Source organism: Dermacentor andersoni, chromosome 11 (assembly GCF_023375885.2).
Source record: "Dermacentor andersoni chromosome 11, qqDerAnde1_hic_scaffold, whole genome shotgun sequence".
In the NCBI taxonomy this organism is placed as follows: Eukaryota; Metazoa; Arthropoda; class Arachnida; order Ixodida; family Ixodidae; genus Dermacentor; species Dermacentor andersoni.
This window is the reverse complement of record NC_092824.1, coordinates 104,305,762-104,322,476: the sequence shown is the minus strand read 5'-3', so window position 1 is coordinate 104,322,476 and position 16,715 is coordinate 104,305,762. Positions and strand designations below refer to the sequence as shown.

At 42.7% G+C, this 16,715-nt stretch overlaps 1 protein-coding gene across 5 annotated transcripts in view; it reads right to left on the bottom strand.

Moving 5' to 3' along the window:
• LOC126539214 (microtubule-associated serine/threonine-protein kinase 3-like) overlaps positions 1-16,715 on the bottom strand; it is a 293,806-nt gene that overhangs the window by 36,356 nt on the left and 240,735 nt on the right. For all 5 annotated transcript variants that reach the window (XM_055075266.2, XM_050185964.3, XM_050185965.3 and 2 more), the window contains 3 exons: positions 16,059-16,087; positions 5,334-5,413; positions 3,681-3,747 (listed from right to left, as the gene is read on the bottom strand). In XM_055075266.2, coding sequence (XP_054931241.1) covers positions 3,681-3,747; positions 5,334-5,413; positions 16,059-16,087 — 176 coding nt within the window. The remainder of the gene's footprint in view (positions 1-3,680; positions 3,748-5,333; positions 5,414-16,058; positions 16,088-16,715) is intronic.

The window sequence follows — 16,715 nt, the reverse complement described above, 5'->3', positions numbered from 1 at the left end:
ATGGCTGATTGAGTGAAAAAGGTCCTGCATCTGTAGAAGCGAAATGGCACCTAAATTCCCTATGGCTGCAACGCCACGTCACAAGCACGCCTCGACGGAGCAGAGCATTCAAAAGGGTACACCTGCTGTTGCAGTAGCACGCTAGGTGTTGCGTGAGAGGAGAGGGCACCACCGCAATGCCAAATCAACTTCGCTCTCGGAAACTTGTGTTGTCCACGCGTTCCTTGTCCAAACAACCTCTTGCCTGCATTCTAATTGCACTTCGGCAAGGCCAAACAAAAACGCAACAAGCGTCTCAATGCACTCACTTGCCCGTGAAGAGTCCATAGCTCTAAGGACTGCTCAGCGGCGTTCAATTGGACATTACTGCTTTCACATTCACCACTCATTAGAAGTAATTAGATGTCCTTGGATTTTTGTGAATGCAACAGAACTAACACAAGAATTCAAGTCTTAATCTGTGGAACTAAATTTTTAAGAAAAAAAATTCATCGATAACTGAAGGGGAGAAATGCGTAAGTCAGAGTCGGCCCCACGCTAGAGCTTCCTCTTAAAGGGCTAGTCGCAGGCCATTCAGTAACTTTTACGCACACCGACACGTGCCCACTCAACATCTTTTTTCCCACTTAAATATCAGGGAACTACAGCAGAGAGATATGACAGAAGGAGTTCAGGAGATATCGCGAATGCATGCAAATGTTCGGAGCTCTACAGAAAAGAGCAGCAATAAAGCCCTAAAAATAAAAAAAAGCTGCTGCAAACAAGGCATCTCGAGAGCAGCGCTGAACACCGTTGAGACCTCGTGCTCGCAAGCGCACCCAGTGCGGGGCAAGCAAGGTTCTCGCTCTCAAGATAAGCCACGTGCTGTGCGTTGCATATCTCCCACCTCTGGAGTGTGCACCGAGCTTCGAGTGGGTTGCAGCCACAACTGCTGAGAGTGCATGTCAACCGTGTTTCAATACAGTGTCACCTTCTTCCTGGAACCAGCTTTAGCTCCATGTGGCCTAAGAAATAAGCTAAATTAAATTAATTCTCGGCTTTGATGCGCCAAAACCATGACCTGAATATGAGGCATGCCATAGTGGAGGCCCTTGAATAAACTGACCACCTGGCATTCTTTAAGGTGTACTTAAATCCGAGTACACGACTGTTTTTGCATCTCAGCCTCACTGAAATGCCCAGAAACACACCATACTGGATTGAAAAGCTTTTGTTTAACTTGCAGTTTGGTTGATTACGAGCCAAGGAGTTAGAAGAAGCACCTCTCATGAAAACATGCTGCACCCAATCTTGATCTCCCCGCTTTAAAAAATTGAAGTTCTTTAACAGCTAAGAGTTACAAATAGGGGCCACCACAGTGGCTGAGCAGCAATGATGAACTATAGTGTGGTGTTACATGGACAGCGAGAATGCTTGAACACATACATATGAGACTTCAGAGAGGGATCAGTGGATGGATTATGCTGATACCGCTTCCAAAAATCGGACAGCTTTTAGTGTCTCAAGGGAATGCTTGTGCTATGGAGTGGCACCATAGTGGATGGCTGAATATTCCTACCACCTGGGGTTTCTTAGAGTACACTTAAGAGGGATCTTTAGCTTGAGGTCAACACCAACTTTCCTATTGAATAGAAGGTGAAGTTTTGTGTCATTTGGCTTAGTGGTAGACAATTCAACTGTACATATCCTGCTCCAAGTTTTGCAGCATAACAAATACATACCTGACAACATGGTGACGTCGAAATTCAGGAGAATCACCGCGGGGATGACAAAAGAAAAAAAAATTCAGTTCCTTTTTCTAGGCCACTGCAATGTCAGAAACAGATCTGAAGTGCTGCCGGTACAGCTGTTAGACGTCTCGATGCTTGCACTGCAACTAGAGGTGGTGCATGCGTCCGTGTAAAATTCACAAATGTGTACCACGTTTCGTGACAGTGGCCCTTTCTGTTCTTGATATGCTTCACCACAAAATAGCACTGTATAGCAGAGAAGCTAAATTAAGGTAATCAGCTGTGATGCAACGGGTGTTAGACCTTTGCCTAATGCGCACTCCTTAACACATATCTCGATCTGAAGCAAACCGAGTTTGACCTACATTTCCAACACACAAATGGCTTGGATTTAAATCTGACTTTGGCTAGGTGCCTACCAAATAATGGCAATTGCGATACGGCTGCGCCGCAGGACGCATTTTCGCGGTGAGGTTGGAGCAGTATTTAAGGAGGTTTATGACAGTGTCGGTACAATAGGGAGAATTGGTGTCTCCTGGACAAATCAGGAGAGTTGGTAGACATGCGAAAATGTATGTGCCAGTTTGGCAGTACAGCAAGGCTTGGGTACCTTAACACATGACCTACATGACTTGCGGAACCACAAAATCAGTGTCTCCGGAATAGTTTTGATTACACCATCTCCAAGATAAGCCCACTTGGCAAAAAAACAACCAAGCAGATGAACCAAACATCAGGGAGGAAGGGAAAGAAAGCTTTGCTTTAATAAAGGAATTGCGTGCTTGAAGGCACACATTTGTTGCAGCAAGGACATTTAGGCGTTGTTGTTGTTTCATGGCATAATTACGTTAAGAACAGAGCAGGTCAAAGGTGCAACTGCTGGGGCAGCACAGATGGCTATATGAGCCGCTTCGTTATATGTGTGCTTTGCTGGGTTGATCTATTCAGCAAGACACGGTCAGAAAACCCACAAGGGTTCGCAAAGAGAGCTTAGCTTTAAAAAGAACACCCAAAATGTGGCAGACCCTCTGATAAGGTCAAGATACTCGCAAGCAAACAGAACTGCACCTCTCCTTGTGATAAATGTAACAGGCAGTGGCAGGTGATGACCGGACTTGAGGAACTTCAGTTAACCCCAGACATCTTACCTGTCCATCATAAACAGAGGTGGTGGTTATGGGCGGGAATTTACGGTAATTTCTAGCACTCACTCTCAACGAGCTACTTTGACTTTCGAGTGGTTGAGCTGATTAGGCCACAGCATTCGTTGCAGTGGAGCAGGCTCTGTCTTAGTGGTCGATAAAGCACTTAGAAAACAAAGAAAAAGCCTGTCTGATGGTGCAAGGGCCAGGTCTGGCCAAATCATTTTGCATTGTGAAAAAGTAACCATGTATAACGCTCAATATTATACTGCAAAGTTTTATGTAAAGTGTTGACTTCCACTCTTTTTCATTATGTTTAACCTTTTCTAACCCCGCTCATCAATGCTCCAGCTCAGAGCCTGTTAGGACTTTAAATAAATGAATAAAGGCAGGTATCTATGCATCAAAATGATTATACGGGCCTTCAATACATATCTCAGCTGTAATAAATGGCAGAATACTGCCTTTAAGAGTGGAGCATACTGTACATAAATGAAAAGATTTCAATTTGACACTTGCTTTCAGGACATGAAATTATCTCCTGTCTTTCTCCTTCAGACGAGTCCCTGTGTGCTTATCTGCTGTGCAACTAGATGCAGGCCCACCGTGTGCAGAGGTTGGTGGCTCTGGAGTGGAACTGTGCCGTCTCCCCACTCTGTAAAGCCACTCACTGCACACACCCTCCTGCTTTCCCGAACGTTCCGGATTGGCTAAAGCAGCTGTTTGTCTCAAGGCTATGCGCTACAGGCAGCCACATGGATGGCAAAAAAAAAAAAAGAAATAGAAAAAAAAACCCACAAGGACTCACTTTTTGACGGGGGCGAATGCGAAGTGTTGACTCGGGGACATGTTGCGGGGGCTGTCCAGAGGGCTGCCTGCAAGGGAAGACAAGCCGACAAACGTCAGGACAGTGCGGTCTGCTGTACATTTAACTCTCAAGTCGGTAATCAATTCAAACTATATGGCTTAAATAGGCCTGGTGGGTTTGGGCACAAAAGATTTATTGACCATGTATTCTATCTAGCACAGGCACCAATACTCCTGGCCCCCCAACGAATACCACTCCGTGGTTGTGACATCTGCTATATCGCCATGACGTTTGCTATGTGACGTGACTATGACAGTGCTACATGGCCATGCCGTCTGCCGCATGACTGTAATGTATACTGAGTAGGCATTTTCACTGATGCTATGGAACTTTAAAACGGACAGCATAATAGCCATGTTGGTTCGGAAGAAGCTTCACCCTACATCCAAAACAATATTACATCCAAAATGCCTAAATGGTCTTGTTAGATATATGCTCAATTATTTTGAATAAACCTTGCTGCATTCGAGAAAGAGAACTGAATTATATTCACAGTACGTAGTAGAATATTTATTTCAGGCCTGACTGCTCGTACAAAACCGGCAAAAACTGGCATGTTTCAAACAATATTTAAGCACGAAGTTTACAAATCCATAACACTGCATCAAAAACAGATATTGCGGTTCTGCAAACCAAATCATGTTAGAGAATTTAAAGCAGACAAATTTGCTATACATGTTTAAAACTTACATAACATAGTTCGCATGCTTACGAGGGCTTTATGATAGTCCTACACACAAGTTACTAGTATACTTTAGAGGAATGCATAATACACAGATTTTGTCCGCTTGAGATATCTCAATAGGTGCATTGTATAGAATTGCAATTATGTTTTTTACTTACAGATTAGAAGAACTGTAAACTCCGAGTCATTATATCTTTTCTCTTTTTTTCTTTAATGCAGCAAAATGCATCAAGATGGGTGCAGCCGATGCTGAGTAAAACAATTTCTCTGTCCTTTATGTATTTAGATAGGAGAATTTAAGGCAAGTGCAGTACTTGCTGTTGGGTTATTCGGTGCATGTCGAACAATAATGAATCTGGCACCAAAAACATGATCACTGAGATGGGATTACATAAAGCGTTTGCCCTGTGCTTACGTCCTCCCTTCTCTGTGATTGTGCTTTTGGCGTTAAATTCATTACTGTTCTTAGGCTGTTATCTTGCCACAGAAAAAGAAAAGCAGAAATAAAGAGACACCGTGACGTTGGGCTTCAAGACATTATCACGCACTGCTACATCACCGAAAGGACCTGTGGAGGCCAGTCACGTGCAGTACCGATGAGTACTGATAAGCAGTGATGAAGCTAAACTTTATAGATAGCGGATACATTTCCTTCACATAATGCGCAAGAGAAGGGTGCGTCGCTGATCCGTATGTTTCCCTGGCAACTATACTTATGACACAAGGCTGCTTAAGGCCCCTTCAGTGTTAGCTTACATCTTTGCCAAGGTTAGTTCCTTATCCAAACAAATTGCGTTATCTATGCACTGCTCGACACTGCATTTCTTGGAAGAAAAACTGGCAGATAAGTGGCATCACCTTGATGACGCCCTAGTCGCCCTAATTACTTGACAAGCATGCGCACTCACTCTGTGGAATGGGAGAATGGCACCTGGGAAGGGTTGGGGAAGTATTGCAGATGAGGCTCTTGCGAGCCGACGAGCACCGACTGCACGAAAAGAGAACAGAGGAAACACAAAGGATGACGACTCGTTGGCAATGTTGATCCGTACATAAGGTGTTCAAATTCAACAATTCACAAGTGAGTCACTAGTTACTGCAGGAGAAGAGCTCGCAATAAAAAAAAAACATATGTTGGAGTGAGATTAGAGTCAAACTACACCAGGTTACTTATTTCAATGAAAACTGACTTATTAAATGTCTTCAGCGGCAGATATTGCATTTCTGTTGCATTAACTGGACCACTTGGAGAGATGGGCACTACTTGCAAGACAAATTCCAGTGTGATATTAGCTAACTAAAGTTAAATAATTGAATGAGTAATTCATCACTTTTTGAGTGCAAGTATTAATTGTGAAACTGAAGTTACACAGTAATAATGTAACATTTGTTCTCCTCAACTACTGCACTTACACACGTTTTGGGAAACATGTCTTCGAAATTTGTGGCAAAATGCACTGATGTCCCAGTTAGAACTTATCGCTACTGTGGAGTTCATTGTTTTTAAGTAGCTAACATCACTCTGCAATTTTTCTTTCAAGTACTGCCTTCAAGTAATCCAGCTAATTAGGCAGAATTGTGATGCCTGTCTAACCCATGGCATCTTAAGTCTTTTCCATAAAAACAGATAACATCGTACGTATATAGAAAACATAGTAGCAATTTAGAAAAAGAAGATGAATTAAAAGCACAGCTAGAAGCCTGGAAACAGGAAATGATGCAGTTCACAGTGTAAATCCAAATGCAATGCAAGTTGTGAGGCCTTTGTCCTTCCACTTGCATAAATCAATGATGGCATTGGGCTGTCAGAGCAGTTGCTCAAAAAAGCCTTGTAAATTTCACATGTGCTGAGATGGCTGCTTGAGAATTAAAAGCACAACAAAGACAAACGCCATGGGAATGTATGTGCTAAACTGTTCATAAAGTAGTTCACCGCTTCAGTGGGCAAAGCGTTGCAGTGGGAATGTGACAGATGCCAGAGCTCGTCAACAAAGCCTTATGCCACTGCTTGATGAAGTAACCGACTATCCCTAAAAGCCCATCAACAAACCCTACCCGTCACTTCATGTTGAAAAAAAATTTTTTTTTCCGACAACTACATCATAGTGAAAGGCCACAAAATCTGGGTCCATTATTTCTGCTCACCGGTTCCTTAAATTTAGTTTCTGTGAAGTTTGACAATGGCCACGATACCAGCAGTTCGAGAGCTTTACACGTGCATGCGTGCATATAGCAACACACACACACACACACATGCACACAGTCCTTCCCTGGCAATAACAAGCAAAAAAAAAAAAAATTGCACTCCAGCTAATTTTAACCTTGTGAGTACTGTTCCCGTACAGACAACCCCTTTTCTGAAGGCTCTACCATTCTTGACAGGATGTTCGATGTACCTTGCTTCAACTCCAATGGCAAAATAGTAGCTTTTTTTCCTATCTCGTAATGCTTGCAGTCCATCATTATATAAAATAAATAAGTTACCATGGCGACGAAGCTGGCGACACCGTTATCTCTGGATTCCTACGCCTCGAAGGGAAGCGTCGCTCCCGCATGATCGTGCCTGCTCAGTTTTGGCTGCATACTACTGAAAATTTTGCTCTCCCCAACGCCGACGTAGGCCGCCCAAAAACCGAGAATAGCAATATCCCCACTTCTACACGCAGACTTTTTCCCACGTGCATGCTCCTTCACATGGAAGAAGGTGGCGGGAAGAGCAGGAGAAAGAACTGCGGGAACGCGAGCACACGTCTGCACCTGTTCACAGATCAGAGGCACTGCCCTATTCATCGAGGCTGCCAATACGTGCTGCCCCTATTGTTCGGCACGGCGCTCTACAAGTCATTCGTCACGTGGCATTACCTGTACTTTGTTGCTACGAATTAAGTTTCTTTTGTGTGCGTACCGTGCACTGTGTGCTATGCTTGTGCTTAAGGAAAAGCAGTTGCGGGCTGCAAATTAATTGGCTGAAGAAGTTCCGAAACCCTTAATCAGGTGCACTTTTGCATGTTATTTTTTTTTTGTCTTTTGATCAACCCCTGTCCCATTGCTTGAAATTTAAGAAAAAGAATAAATAAAGTGTTTTGTTCCATACAATCTGCAACACGCCTTATGGGGCACTTAATAGAAAACAGCTCTAATTAGTGCATTTCAAAGAATAATACCTTTTGTCTGTAATAGCAGACAACACGTGTTGCTCAGACCTCCACAACGCTGGTGAAATAACTTTTGTACGGCACACGCGGCAACATGTGTTGTATTCTTTGGCAGACAAAAGAAAGTTGATGGTGGTTCTACATAACATGCTTACCTTCTAGATCACTGTAGTTGGGCATTACTTATTATTTCATTCAGAAAAGCAGATGATTGTGCAATTTGGTTTAGCACTTGGTCAGTACCGTATTGTCTCACTTTTTTAATCTCCAACCACGAATTTAAAATAACTATTCCAATTCGCCTCATATTTTTCCTGAAGTTTAACTAGCTTCAGCCTTGGCAGATGAGCTACACAAGAATTAGCGCAACCAAAAAGTTTGCAAGTACTTGGCAGGTACAGTGCAGAACTATCAGCACAGCCTAAAATTTGGCAGAGCTCACTATGGACTTTCGAAATTTCTAGATCACGATCACCCAATCATGATGCAGCAGCTAGAAGCCCCCATATATTTTAGTAATGTGTCTTGACCAACATGCAAGAAATTGCTGCATGTGGAACACGCCATGCACATGCACTTTGGTGCACTGTTCAAAGTATGCAGTCAGTACTCTACCATTCATCATCGCCGCGATCCAGAATAAAGTTCCAAAGAGTTTTTTTTTTTTTTATGTATACGCGTAGGTACAATCAATCATATCAGCCATTTTTTTCTAATAAAGGCAGAGAAATAAAGGCAAGAAATATCAGCTTTGTTGCTGTTTAGGTGGTGATGTTCCCTTTAACAGTGAGCCATACTGTTCATGCTAGAGTGGAAGCAGTCATCTACACTACACTTGGTCACATGGTAATCGAAGCGCGTGTTCTGATTCATGAGGCAGTCATCAACAACAGCTCTTCACGGGTCCACGACGGTGCGACGGCAATCGCGCTTGCCTTTGTTCCGTGCACCACTACCTGTTTCTGCATGACGTGCGCCGCGGTTACCCATCCAAAACGGGCACATTCCACACACGCCGCTTCCCATGGAAACGCGCTCTTCCGTCACTACTTTGTCAGTCATGAAGACAGGCATTCAATGTGCTTGTATCATGCAATGGGGAAATGGTTATTAAGTGTCACCATTTTTCTCATACATAATACATTTACACGCGTGAAAAAGTGTGGGTCAAGGGCATTTAACCGATGGGTGTCACATGCTACAGAAATAGCTGGGGCCTGAATTCCCTGTGCAGGTGAAAACGTTGAACTACACCTAACAACATATTTTTGCATTGTTGATTCCTTTTTATTATTATAATATATTTTTTTTTCTTTGCTGGCTTGAAGTCTACAAAGGAACTATGAACTACCTATAAATGGGCACTATTAACCATTTAATGAAGAGACATATAAATACCCAGCAAAAAATTTTATTTTCTATCTAAATATGCAAAACACATCAAGAATAACCATAATCAACAAAAGGAAAAAAAATATCTAGCGGAAATTTTTTTAGCAATAGGGGAGAACTGCAGGCAGGAAACTGGAAGTGGAAGTTTTCAATTTGTATAAACAGCTCTCATCATATGTGAACCATAGGTGTAATTTCATTTGCTTTACATCACATATGTTACACCACTGCAGCTGGATATGCTGGATCGGCCTGTCATCTCCGACCTTGCTTTCACAAGACAGTGAGTTGCGTGCCGAACTTCTTCTTCGTCCAGTGTTCCTGCTCTAAACTAACAAATAATGCTTGCTGCCTGTCATTCAGCGTTGACTGAAGATATTTAGCCAGAAACTTTGTACTCAATAAGAAAACTCTGCAAGAAAAAAAAAAAAAAAATTTTTTTGCATGTTGCCTGCAAGCAGCACTCGTCAACAAAGGTTTAAGAATGAGTGGACACATCCAACGGGTCTGCAAATACAATGGCTGGTGCTGAACCTTAAAGGAGCCACTATAACTTAATTGTGTAATTTCACTTGAACAGACATGTATAAGTGCGCGTTCACGTTTCCTGCTCACCACTTGAACAGGAAAAACAAATAAACAAAAAGCTAACAAAAAAAAAAGAAAGCAAATATTGTGTGCAATAAAGTTTTCTTAAATTTGCTTTTGGAAAGCTAGACAACAAGACCAAACATAAGAAGTATCTTTTTTATTTAGTTCTCCATATAATTTTTTTCTTCTGAAAAATAGGCAAATGTCGACTTTAGCACACGGCACACTAGAACCTTGGCGTTCAGTGGGGGAAAGAAAAGAAGAAAAAAAAAAAATGAAAATAAAAGCTACACCTACGGTTTCAAGAACTGTGAGAAGTGCCAGCTGCTGAACATTACTCTTCTGGGAAAGCGAAAAAGAGGTAGGTGTGCAGCAGTGTGTGCAGCTGGATGGTATCTCACACACGGGCTTCACGAGTGCACAAGCTCTTTTTGGAAGCCACGCACACCCTGTTGCCGTGTCTGGTTTCCATTCTGGACCTACGTTCATCACACCCCATTCAACAGCTTCACCCCCAGCCTTGAGAGAGTTCCTCAAAGCCTGCCTTTTGAGAACTTGCTCTGTGGTTTGGAAGAAGCATGCTTCTGTATATGAACGTATTAGCATGATACATTGGGCCAGTTGGTGATGACCTACTGCAACAAACTTGGCCTAAAGAAGTGCTGACATTTCTGAGGGTTAATTTTTGGGGTTAAATAAAAATCGAAGCCTTCTGCACTTTAAAAAGAATACTGGTGAGCATAAGAAAAACCTAAATAATTCATTGTAATACTCTTTTTTGCAAATCAGTTCCGGCACCCAAAATGCAAGTGCGTAAAAAAAAATTATTTAAATTCAGGTAGTTTACACGTGCAAAACTACATACAGTCTGATGAGGCATGCCACAGTTGGCAAGACTGGATTCATTTTGACCACCTAAAGTTCTTTAATGTGCACCTAAGTCCAAGCACATGAGTGTTTCTGCATTTCACCGGCATCGAAATCTGATGGCCATGGCTGGGAATTGAACCCGTGACCTCATGCTTAGCACAACACCATAGCTGGTAAGCCACCGCAGTGCATGTGGGTGTGGCATGATTCCATGATATGTTGGCTCGCTTGGTGCCTGCAATCGCTGCGGCACCAACGCATGAGCGCAATGAGAATCGAGCACAGCAATCTCATCAATTTCTTTTTTTATCAGCAACTTCATCATGATTAGCTTTATTGCCATGTGACATCAAAAAATTTTGCTCCAAGTCATGATGTCACGATAGGGTTGATGATGCCAGGTCTGGCATTTTGGCAACCGACTTTGTCATCAATATATCTTGTAACCGCCTCTCAACCTTAATACTGTGCAAGAATCATATGGTAAATTTTATAAAATGTCAAAAATTTGTACCAGTGCTATTTTAAGACAAAGATGCTAAAGAAAAGAACCTCATTTGCTAACCCCAGGTGTTCAAACTTTATATAGAGTTTTCCGCTACTTTATGGACCCTGTGTTGCTTGGAATGTTAACCTCGTAACTGCCAATGATGAGATGACTCTCCATCACAACGACCATCCTCTGGTGTGAATGACTAGTTAACTCATGAATTTTTGAACTCGTGAATTAACTCGTGAATCTTGGGTATTAAAAGTCAATTATGTAAATTATTAAAGAAAGCCCAACTTGGTCTTTCTACAAAATGACCTCAATGAGATTGATGCTACTCAGATGCTACAGATGCTACTCATGATAAACTGACTCTAAGCAGGCATTACTAAACATGACCTTTATAGTTTAATGCCTTTATAGGGATGGGCACTAGCAAACTTCTAAAATCACCCTGTAGCTAGCTATTACAAGAAAACTTCTAAAGAGTGACAAGCTGTACCGAGAGAACTCAACTACAATTATAACATCGATGGGCTTACTGGTAATGCTTGCAGATGGCTGCACTGTAACCAGACCATCACACAAAAGAGTCGGCAAGGGCTCAAGTTAATGGCATGCACTGGTGCATTTGGCTACCTAGAACAAATGGATCGCACCCTATGGAAGGTGTGTTAACCTGACAAGAGCATGCGAGTGTGAAAGAGCTAGCTGATGCAAATGACAGCCAGGTTGAGCAAACCATTTCCTAATTTCCTTGCAGAACCCATGGCAAATCTGTCAGAGGCTAAGAGAGGAGGACCTTGAGTGCCTAAGCATTCCAAATAATAAGTAAAGAAAAGAAAACAAGGTTCAAGAGAAAGACGCAGTGCCTAGACGGCCGCTTCTGGCTGGTGAGTCAGGTGTGCAGAGGTGCGCACAACTTGCCCTGCCGCCTCCGACGAGGAGGTTGCTAAATTTAGCTCCAGCAACCCTCCATTCCCCCTCCCCCTTCTCCAAGCTCTCTCCTCTCTCATCCGTCCTTTCTCTGCGAGAGCCCTCGTGCATGCGGTGGGTCTTGTCCAATCCACATTTGGCAGTTGGGTCAGCACGGTGGCTCCTTAAAAAGCAACCGGGAAAGACTTCCCTTCTCTTTCTGTGCGCCGTGACGTGGGTGAGAGAGCTACCTCCCGAGTGCCTCCCGCTACTGCTTTCGGTTTCAGAGAGTTATGAGACTCGGTGGGAGCTGTCAACTCGGTGGCGCGTGGCTTGGAAAGCGCAGGCCACTCGTCGAAAAGCCGAGCCTCAAAGGTGTTTTAAAAGAAGTACTGACACACATAGTCAAGGTTGTAGAAACTGCCACTTGTTTCTCACATGCAAAAGAGTGACAACTGGCAAGTATGAAGGTGATGAAACACATATTAGATATTTTAATTTGATGCTAAAGTTGAATGAATGCTAATTGAATGAGTGTGCTATGCTCGTTTCTTCTTGCTGCACTTGTGTGTGGCTGTTGCAGCAATCGTACGCATAGAGCTAGCTTGTGTATCATGATCTCATGACACACTTACACCATCTGTGCCGAAATAAAGACAGTTTTGTAGAAACAAGAGCCATGATAAATGATTTAGGGCATTATGACACTTGTTACCTTCATCTACTTCCATCTACCACAAATAAATGACAATTTAAAAATGTTGTGTCCCTACTCCTCTGATGTTCTAATACACTACTGCAGGTGATCTTTAACATGTAGATACCTGGCCTTGAAGCTATGGCATTTTTTTTCGTTATATGTATGATGCAGCATGAAAAGACAATGCAGCGCAGGACAGTATATGCAAGAAATATACATGATATAAAAAAAAGTGCAATGATCCAAATTTGCGAACGGCAAAGTGAAAACCGTCCATGTCATGGCGGAAACACCGAAGCTCTCTTGAGCAGAGCCTTGAGCTCAACCCTAGACGATAAAGTGATGAGCAGTAAGAATGGATTCAGACAAATTACAGAAACTACAAAGCTGCCAGTCATATGCAATGCAGTGTGTCAGGTGTTTTTTTTAGATCATACAGAATTTTTTTAAATATCGCCTGTGGCAGATAGCATAATTGTAGTTATTGAGCTGGATGGATACTCAGGGTCACGGACATTGCTTGCATGAGAAATTGAAATGCTTGATTCACAAATTAAAAATGCACTAATTATTTTTCATTATTTTCTTTACAGCACATATTGCAATTGGCAAATTGTAGCTGGTGAGCACGCAAGGCGTATCCACTTGGAACTAATTTTCAGGGTGACACCAGTTTTATAAACTATAATTTTGCAAATTGCAATATTTGCCGTGAAGTAATTAAGTTAAGTGGCAAATTATTGTTAATTACTTGATTATGCATTTCAATTTTGAGCTTGTAATGTTCACCGTGCCAACTCTACCTCTAGGACTGTACAGGCGGTTTCACTCAAGTATCTCACTGTATTGTATAGTCTCAACAAAGAAGCCATCACTGAAAAAGATTTCGTAGTGCAAAATTTTCATCATAAATTGCAGTGCAAAAAACAGGCATCTGTCGCAAATTCTTTTTTTCTGCCTGTATGGGATAACTTTTCATCACTTTTTATCAATAAATACTGGGTTATCTATTTTAATGGTAACATACCTATTAAAGTTCTTCACAGTGATGCTAGCAAGCAAAATTTAACATAGCCTAATTTCTTTAGATCACATGTTCCAATCATGAAATTAAGCTCAAGCAGTAATGAATTAATACTAGTTTAGCAGAAATATTCTGCCTAGCTCTAACCAGCTTCGAGAAATACATCCTGTAAATCTGTAGTGAACCCTTCATTTTCAACAGTGCTGATAGGTGTCAGCTGGAACATCAGCTCCGATGACAGAATAGCTGGCTGAAGAAATGCACCTCAGGCCAAATCACTCAGCTCTTCTTATCAAGAAACTTTAGCAATTCCTTTCTTCTCTTTTGGAATGAAGTCTAGGAATACAAGTCCCAGAATTTCTTTAGCACGCACTGCAACTAAAAGTAGGCACACATATGGGTTTTCCCCCCCTTAGCTAAGACGACAGGAAGAAGAGGTTCACAGTGTCAAGGCTAACTCTGACAAGAAATATGGCCCAAAAGTGGAACACCTTAAGAAACCAGACTAGCAGAAACAAAACGGTGTGACGCAGCCCTGTGGGTCTGCAAAAAAACAAAAACAAAAACACACACACACACGAGCTGCACTTGGGGCTTTGAGAGGAGAGCCGTCCATTGACGCGAGATGTGCTGTTGCGAGCCTTGTGAGAGAGGAAAAAAAAAGGTGCAAGGCAACCATAAGCGACTTCTGAGAGCGACTGTTTGAAGCCTGCCTAGTTCTTCAAATTTATTTTTTATCTGTACTTTTTTTGAGCCTCGACTCTGGCAACCCTAAAAATTATGGGGTTTTACGTGCTAAAACCACTTTCTGATTATGAGACACGCCATAGTGGGGGACTCCGGAAATTTAGACCACCTGGGGTTCTTTAACGTGCACCTAAATTTAAGTACATGGGTGTTTTCGCATTTCGCCCCCATCGAAATGCGGCCACCGTGGCTGGGATTCGATCCGCGACCTCGTGCTTAGCAGCCCAACACCATAGCCACTAAGCATCCACAGCAGGTGACTTTGGCAACCCTGAAGGCATGATGTAGCATACAAGGGTTTATTTGTCATTTGCCGGCGCTAAGTCCACATACTACGTGATGCCTGCGATTGAATGGACGTTCCACTTCTGCCACAATGGCTGTGGAATGCCGTTGGTTAGCACTCTTTGGGCTAATTTTGTACACAAGTATCCGATAAAGTTTATGAGAGGACGGCCACTACACTAACTTAATGGTAAAACACTACATGCATATCGCAGAAGATGCAAGTTTGGCTCCAACCTACAGCAGGTTATATTTCCATCCACTTTCACTTCTCTTTTCCTTATTATTTATACATTTGAGCTATATGTACGACAGTTTCCCACATGCATTTTATTTTTGGCTTCATTGTTTGATTTACTTCACAAGGTTGCAATCGCCAAAATTGTCGTTCCTAGGAAAGACAAACTGGGAGTTTGTAAAAAAGGCCAAATTACTGACACCAGTCAAAACCTGGCAATAATATTAACAAGCTGGAAGTGAATATGTTATGGAGGTTAATGCTTGCAGCGCTATTGGAACATATGTAGTGCTTCCTACTTCAATGTCTATTACTTATTTCATTTATTTTATTCGGAATGCCATTTTTCTCTATTGAGCAGTTCAGGTGCAGTGCTCCTTTATGTGACAGCTCTTCTCCCTCTTCCCTGCTTTTTTTTTTTTATTCTCTCAGCGATCATTTTATCATTGCAAACCTAACAAACAACCACTTGATGGCTTTCAAATCTATCACGGTGGACAACAGCGCAATGCATAGAGTTCGGCAGGCCACTTGTTCTATTTCTGGTATCCCGCTCGGCGTGTCATAAATGCTGAAGTTCCTTTTGGCTTCACTGGGAACAAGTGGGATCAGAATACCCCAACTTCTTCAACACATACTGCCAGTCGACTCCTAGTTTTCCTCGACAGAAGACGCCTCAAACGGCACGAACAACTTTTACAGGGGCCAACTACGCTGTGCCCACGGTTCCGCAACCAACCCTGAGTATGCACAATTTTTATAGGGCCCCCGTGATGTTTTAATACCACCTGGCATGTGCACAGTTTTTATGGCGCCACCCGTAACGCATCAATGTCCAGGGACCCCCTCTGCATACAAGCGGCTTTTACGGGGCAGCTGTAATACACAAATGGCCAGTTAGCTGGCAAAACCAGGCCAGAAATATTGCTCTGGAGCACAGTGCAATTAGCAGTGCCTGCTACATGTAACTTTCTTAACAGAAGCAGAGGCAGCAGTACTGCCAACCTTGCAATTTCGTTGACAACCCTTATCGGGGCGGCCCACTTGTCTTTACCGCCAGATGGCTGGCTTGCAAGCAGGCCTGCTTCCACAGCAAGAGGACATGCACTACTGCACACGGGCAGCTCTCTCCACGCGGAAGAAAGAGCACTGCTGATTTTCGAGGAAAGGCCAGAAAAATGAAAAGAAGTCACGAGATAAACAGCATTACGCTGTCGATCACTCACCTTCCTCGTCTGGAGACATTGAGCTCCTTCTGCAGATAAAGAAAAAAAGAAGAAACAGAGATGGCAGGTGAGATAAGGGCTTTTTTCTTTCTTTTCGTGGACTCGCAGACACTCAATAGACTGCTTGAGCCACCAGACGGTCATATCAGTCAGGTGATGAAGTCCTTGCCTCTCCCCCTAAACTCGGGTCGCATTATCTAGGGTCACGACACTCGACCACAGCACACCACCTCCTTCCTTGCATCTAACAACAGATGATTCGACTCCCCAATAACAAGATCAGCAAAAAGTGTTAAAAAGAAAATGATAGCAAAAATAGCTCACTGATAAAGGAAGTACATAAACAAACCACTACTGTATTTCATTAGGCATGAGGGATGACTCACCGATTCATGGAGGGCAAAAACGAAGAAAAAAAGCATGCACGCACAGAAAGTAAATGAGTAGCATGAAAGAAACAAAGGCCACAAAGAACAGGAAATGAAGAAAGTACCACATGTTTTCTCTATGTGCACAATGAAAACTATCATCTTTTAGAAATAGGCGGCAAACAACAGATCGCTGAGCCCCGCAGTTCAATGAACTAAGTGAGTAAGGCTCTTGATGCATGTTGGTCAGGCCAGAAGGGAATTGGGTTGACACTGATAGGCCTTATAA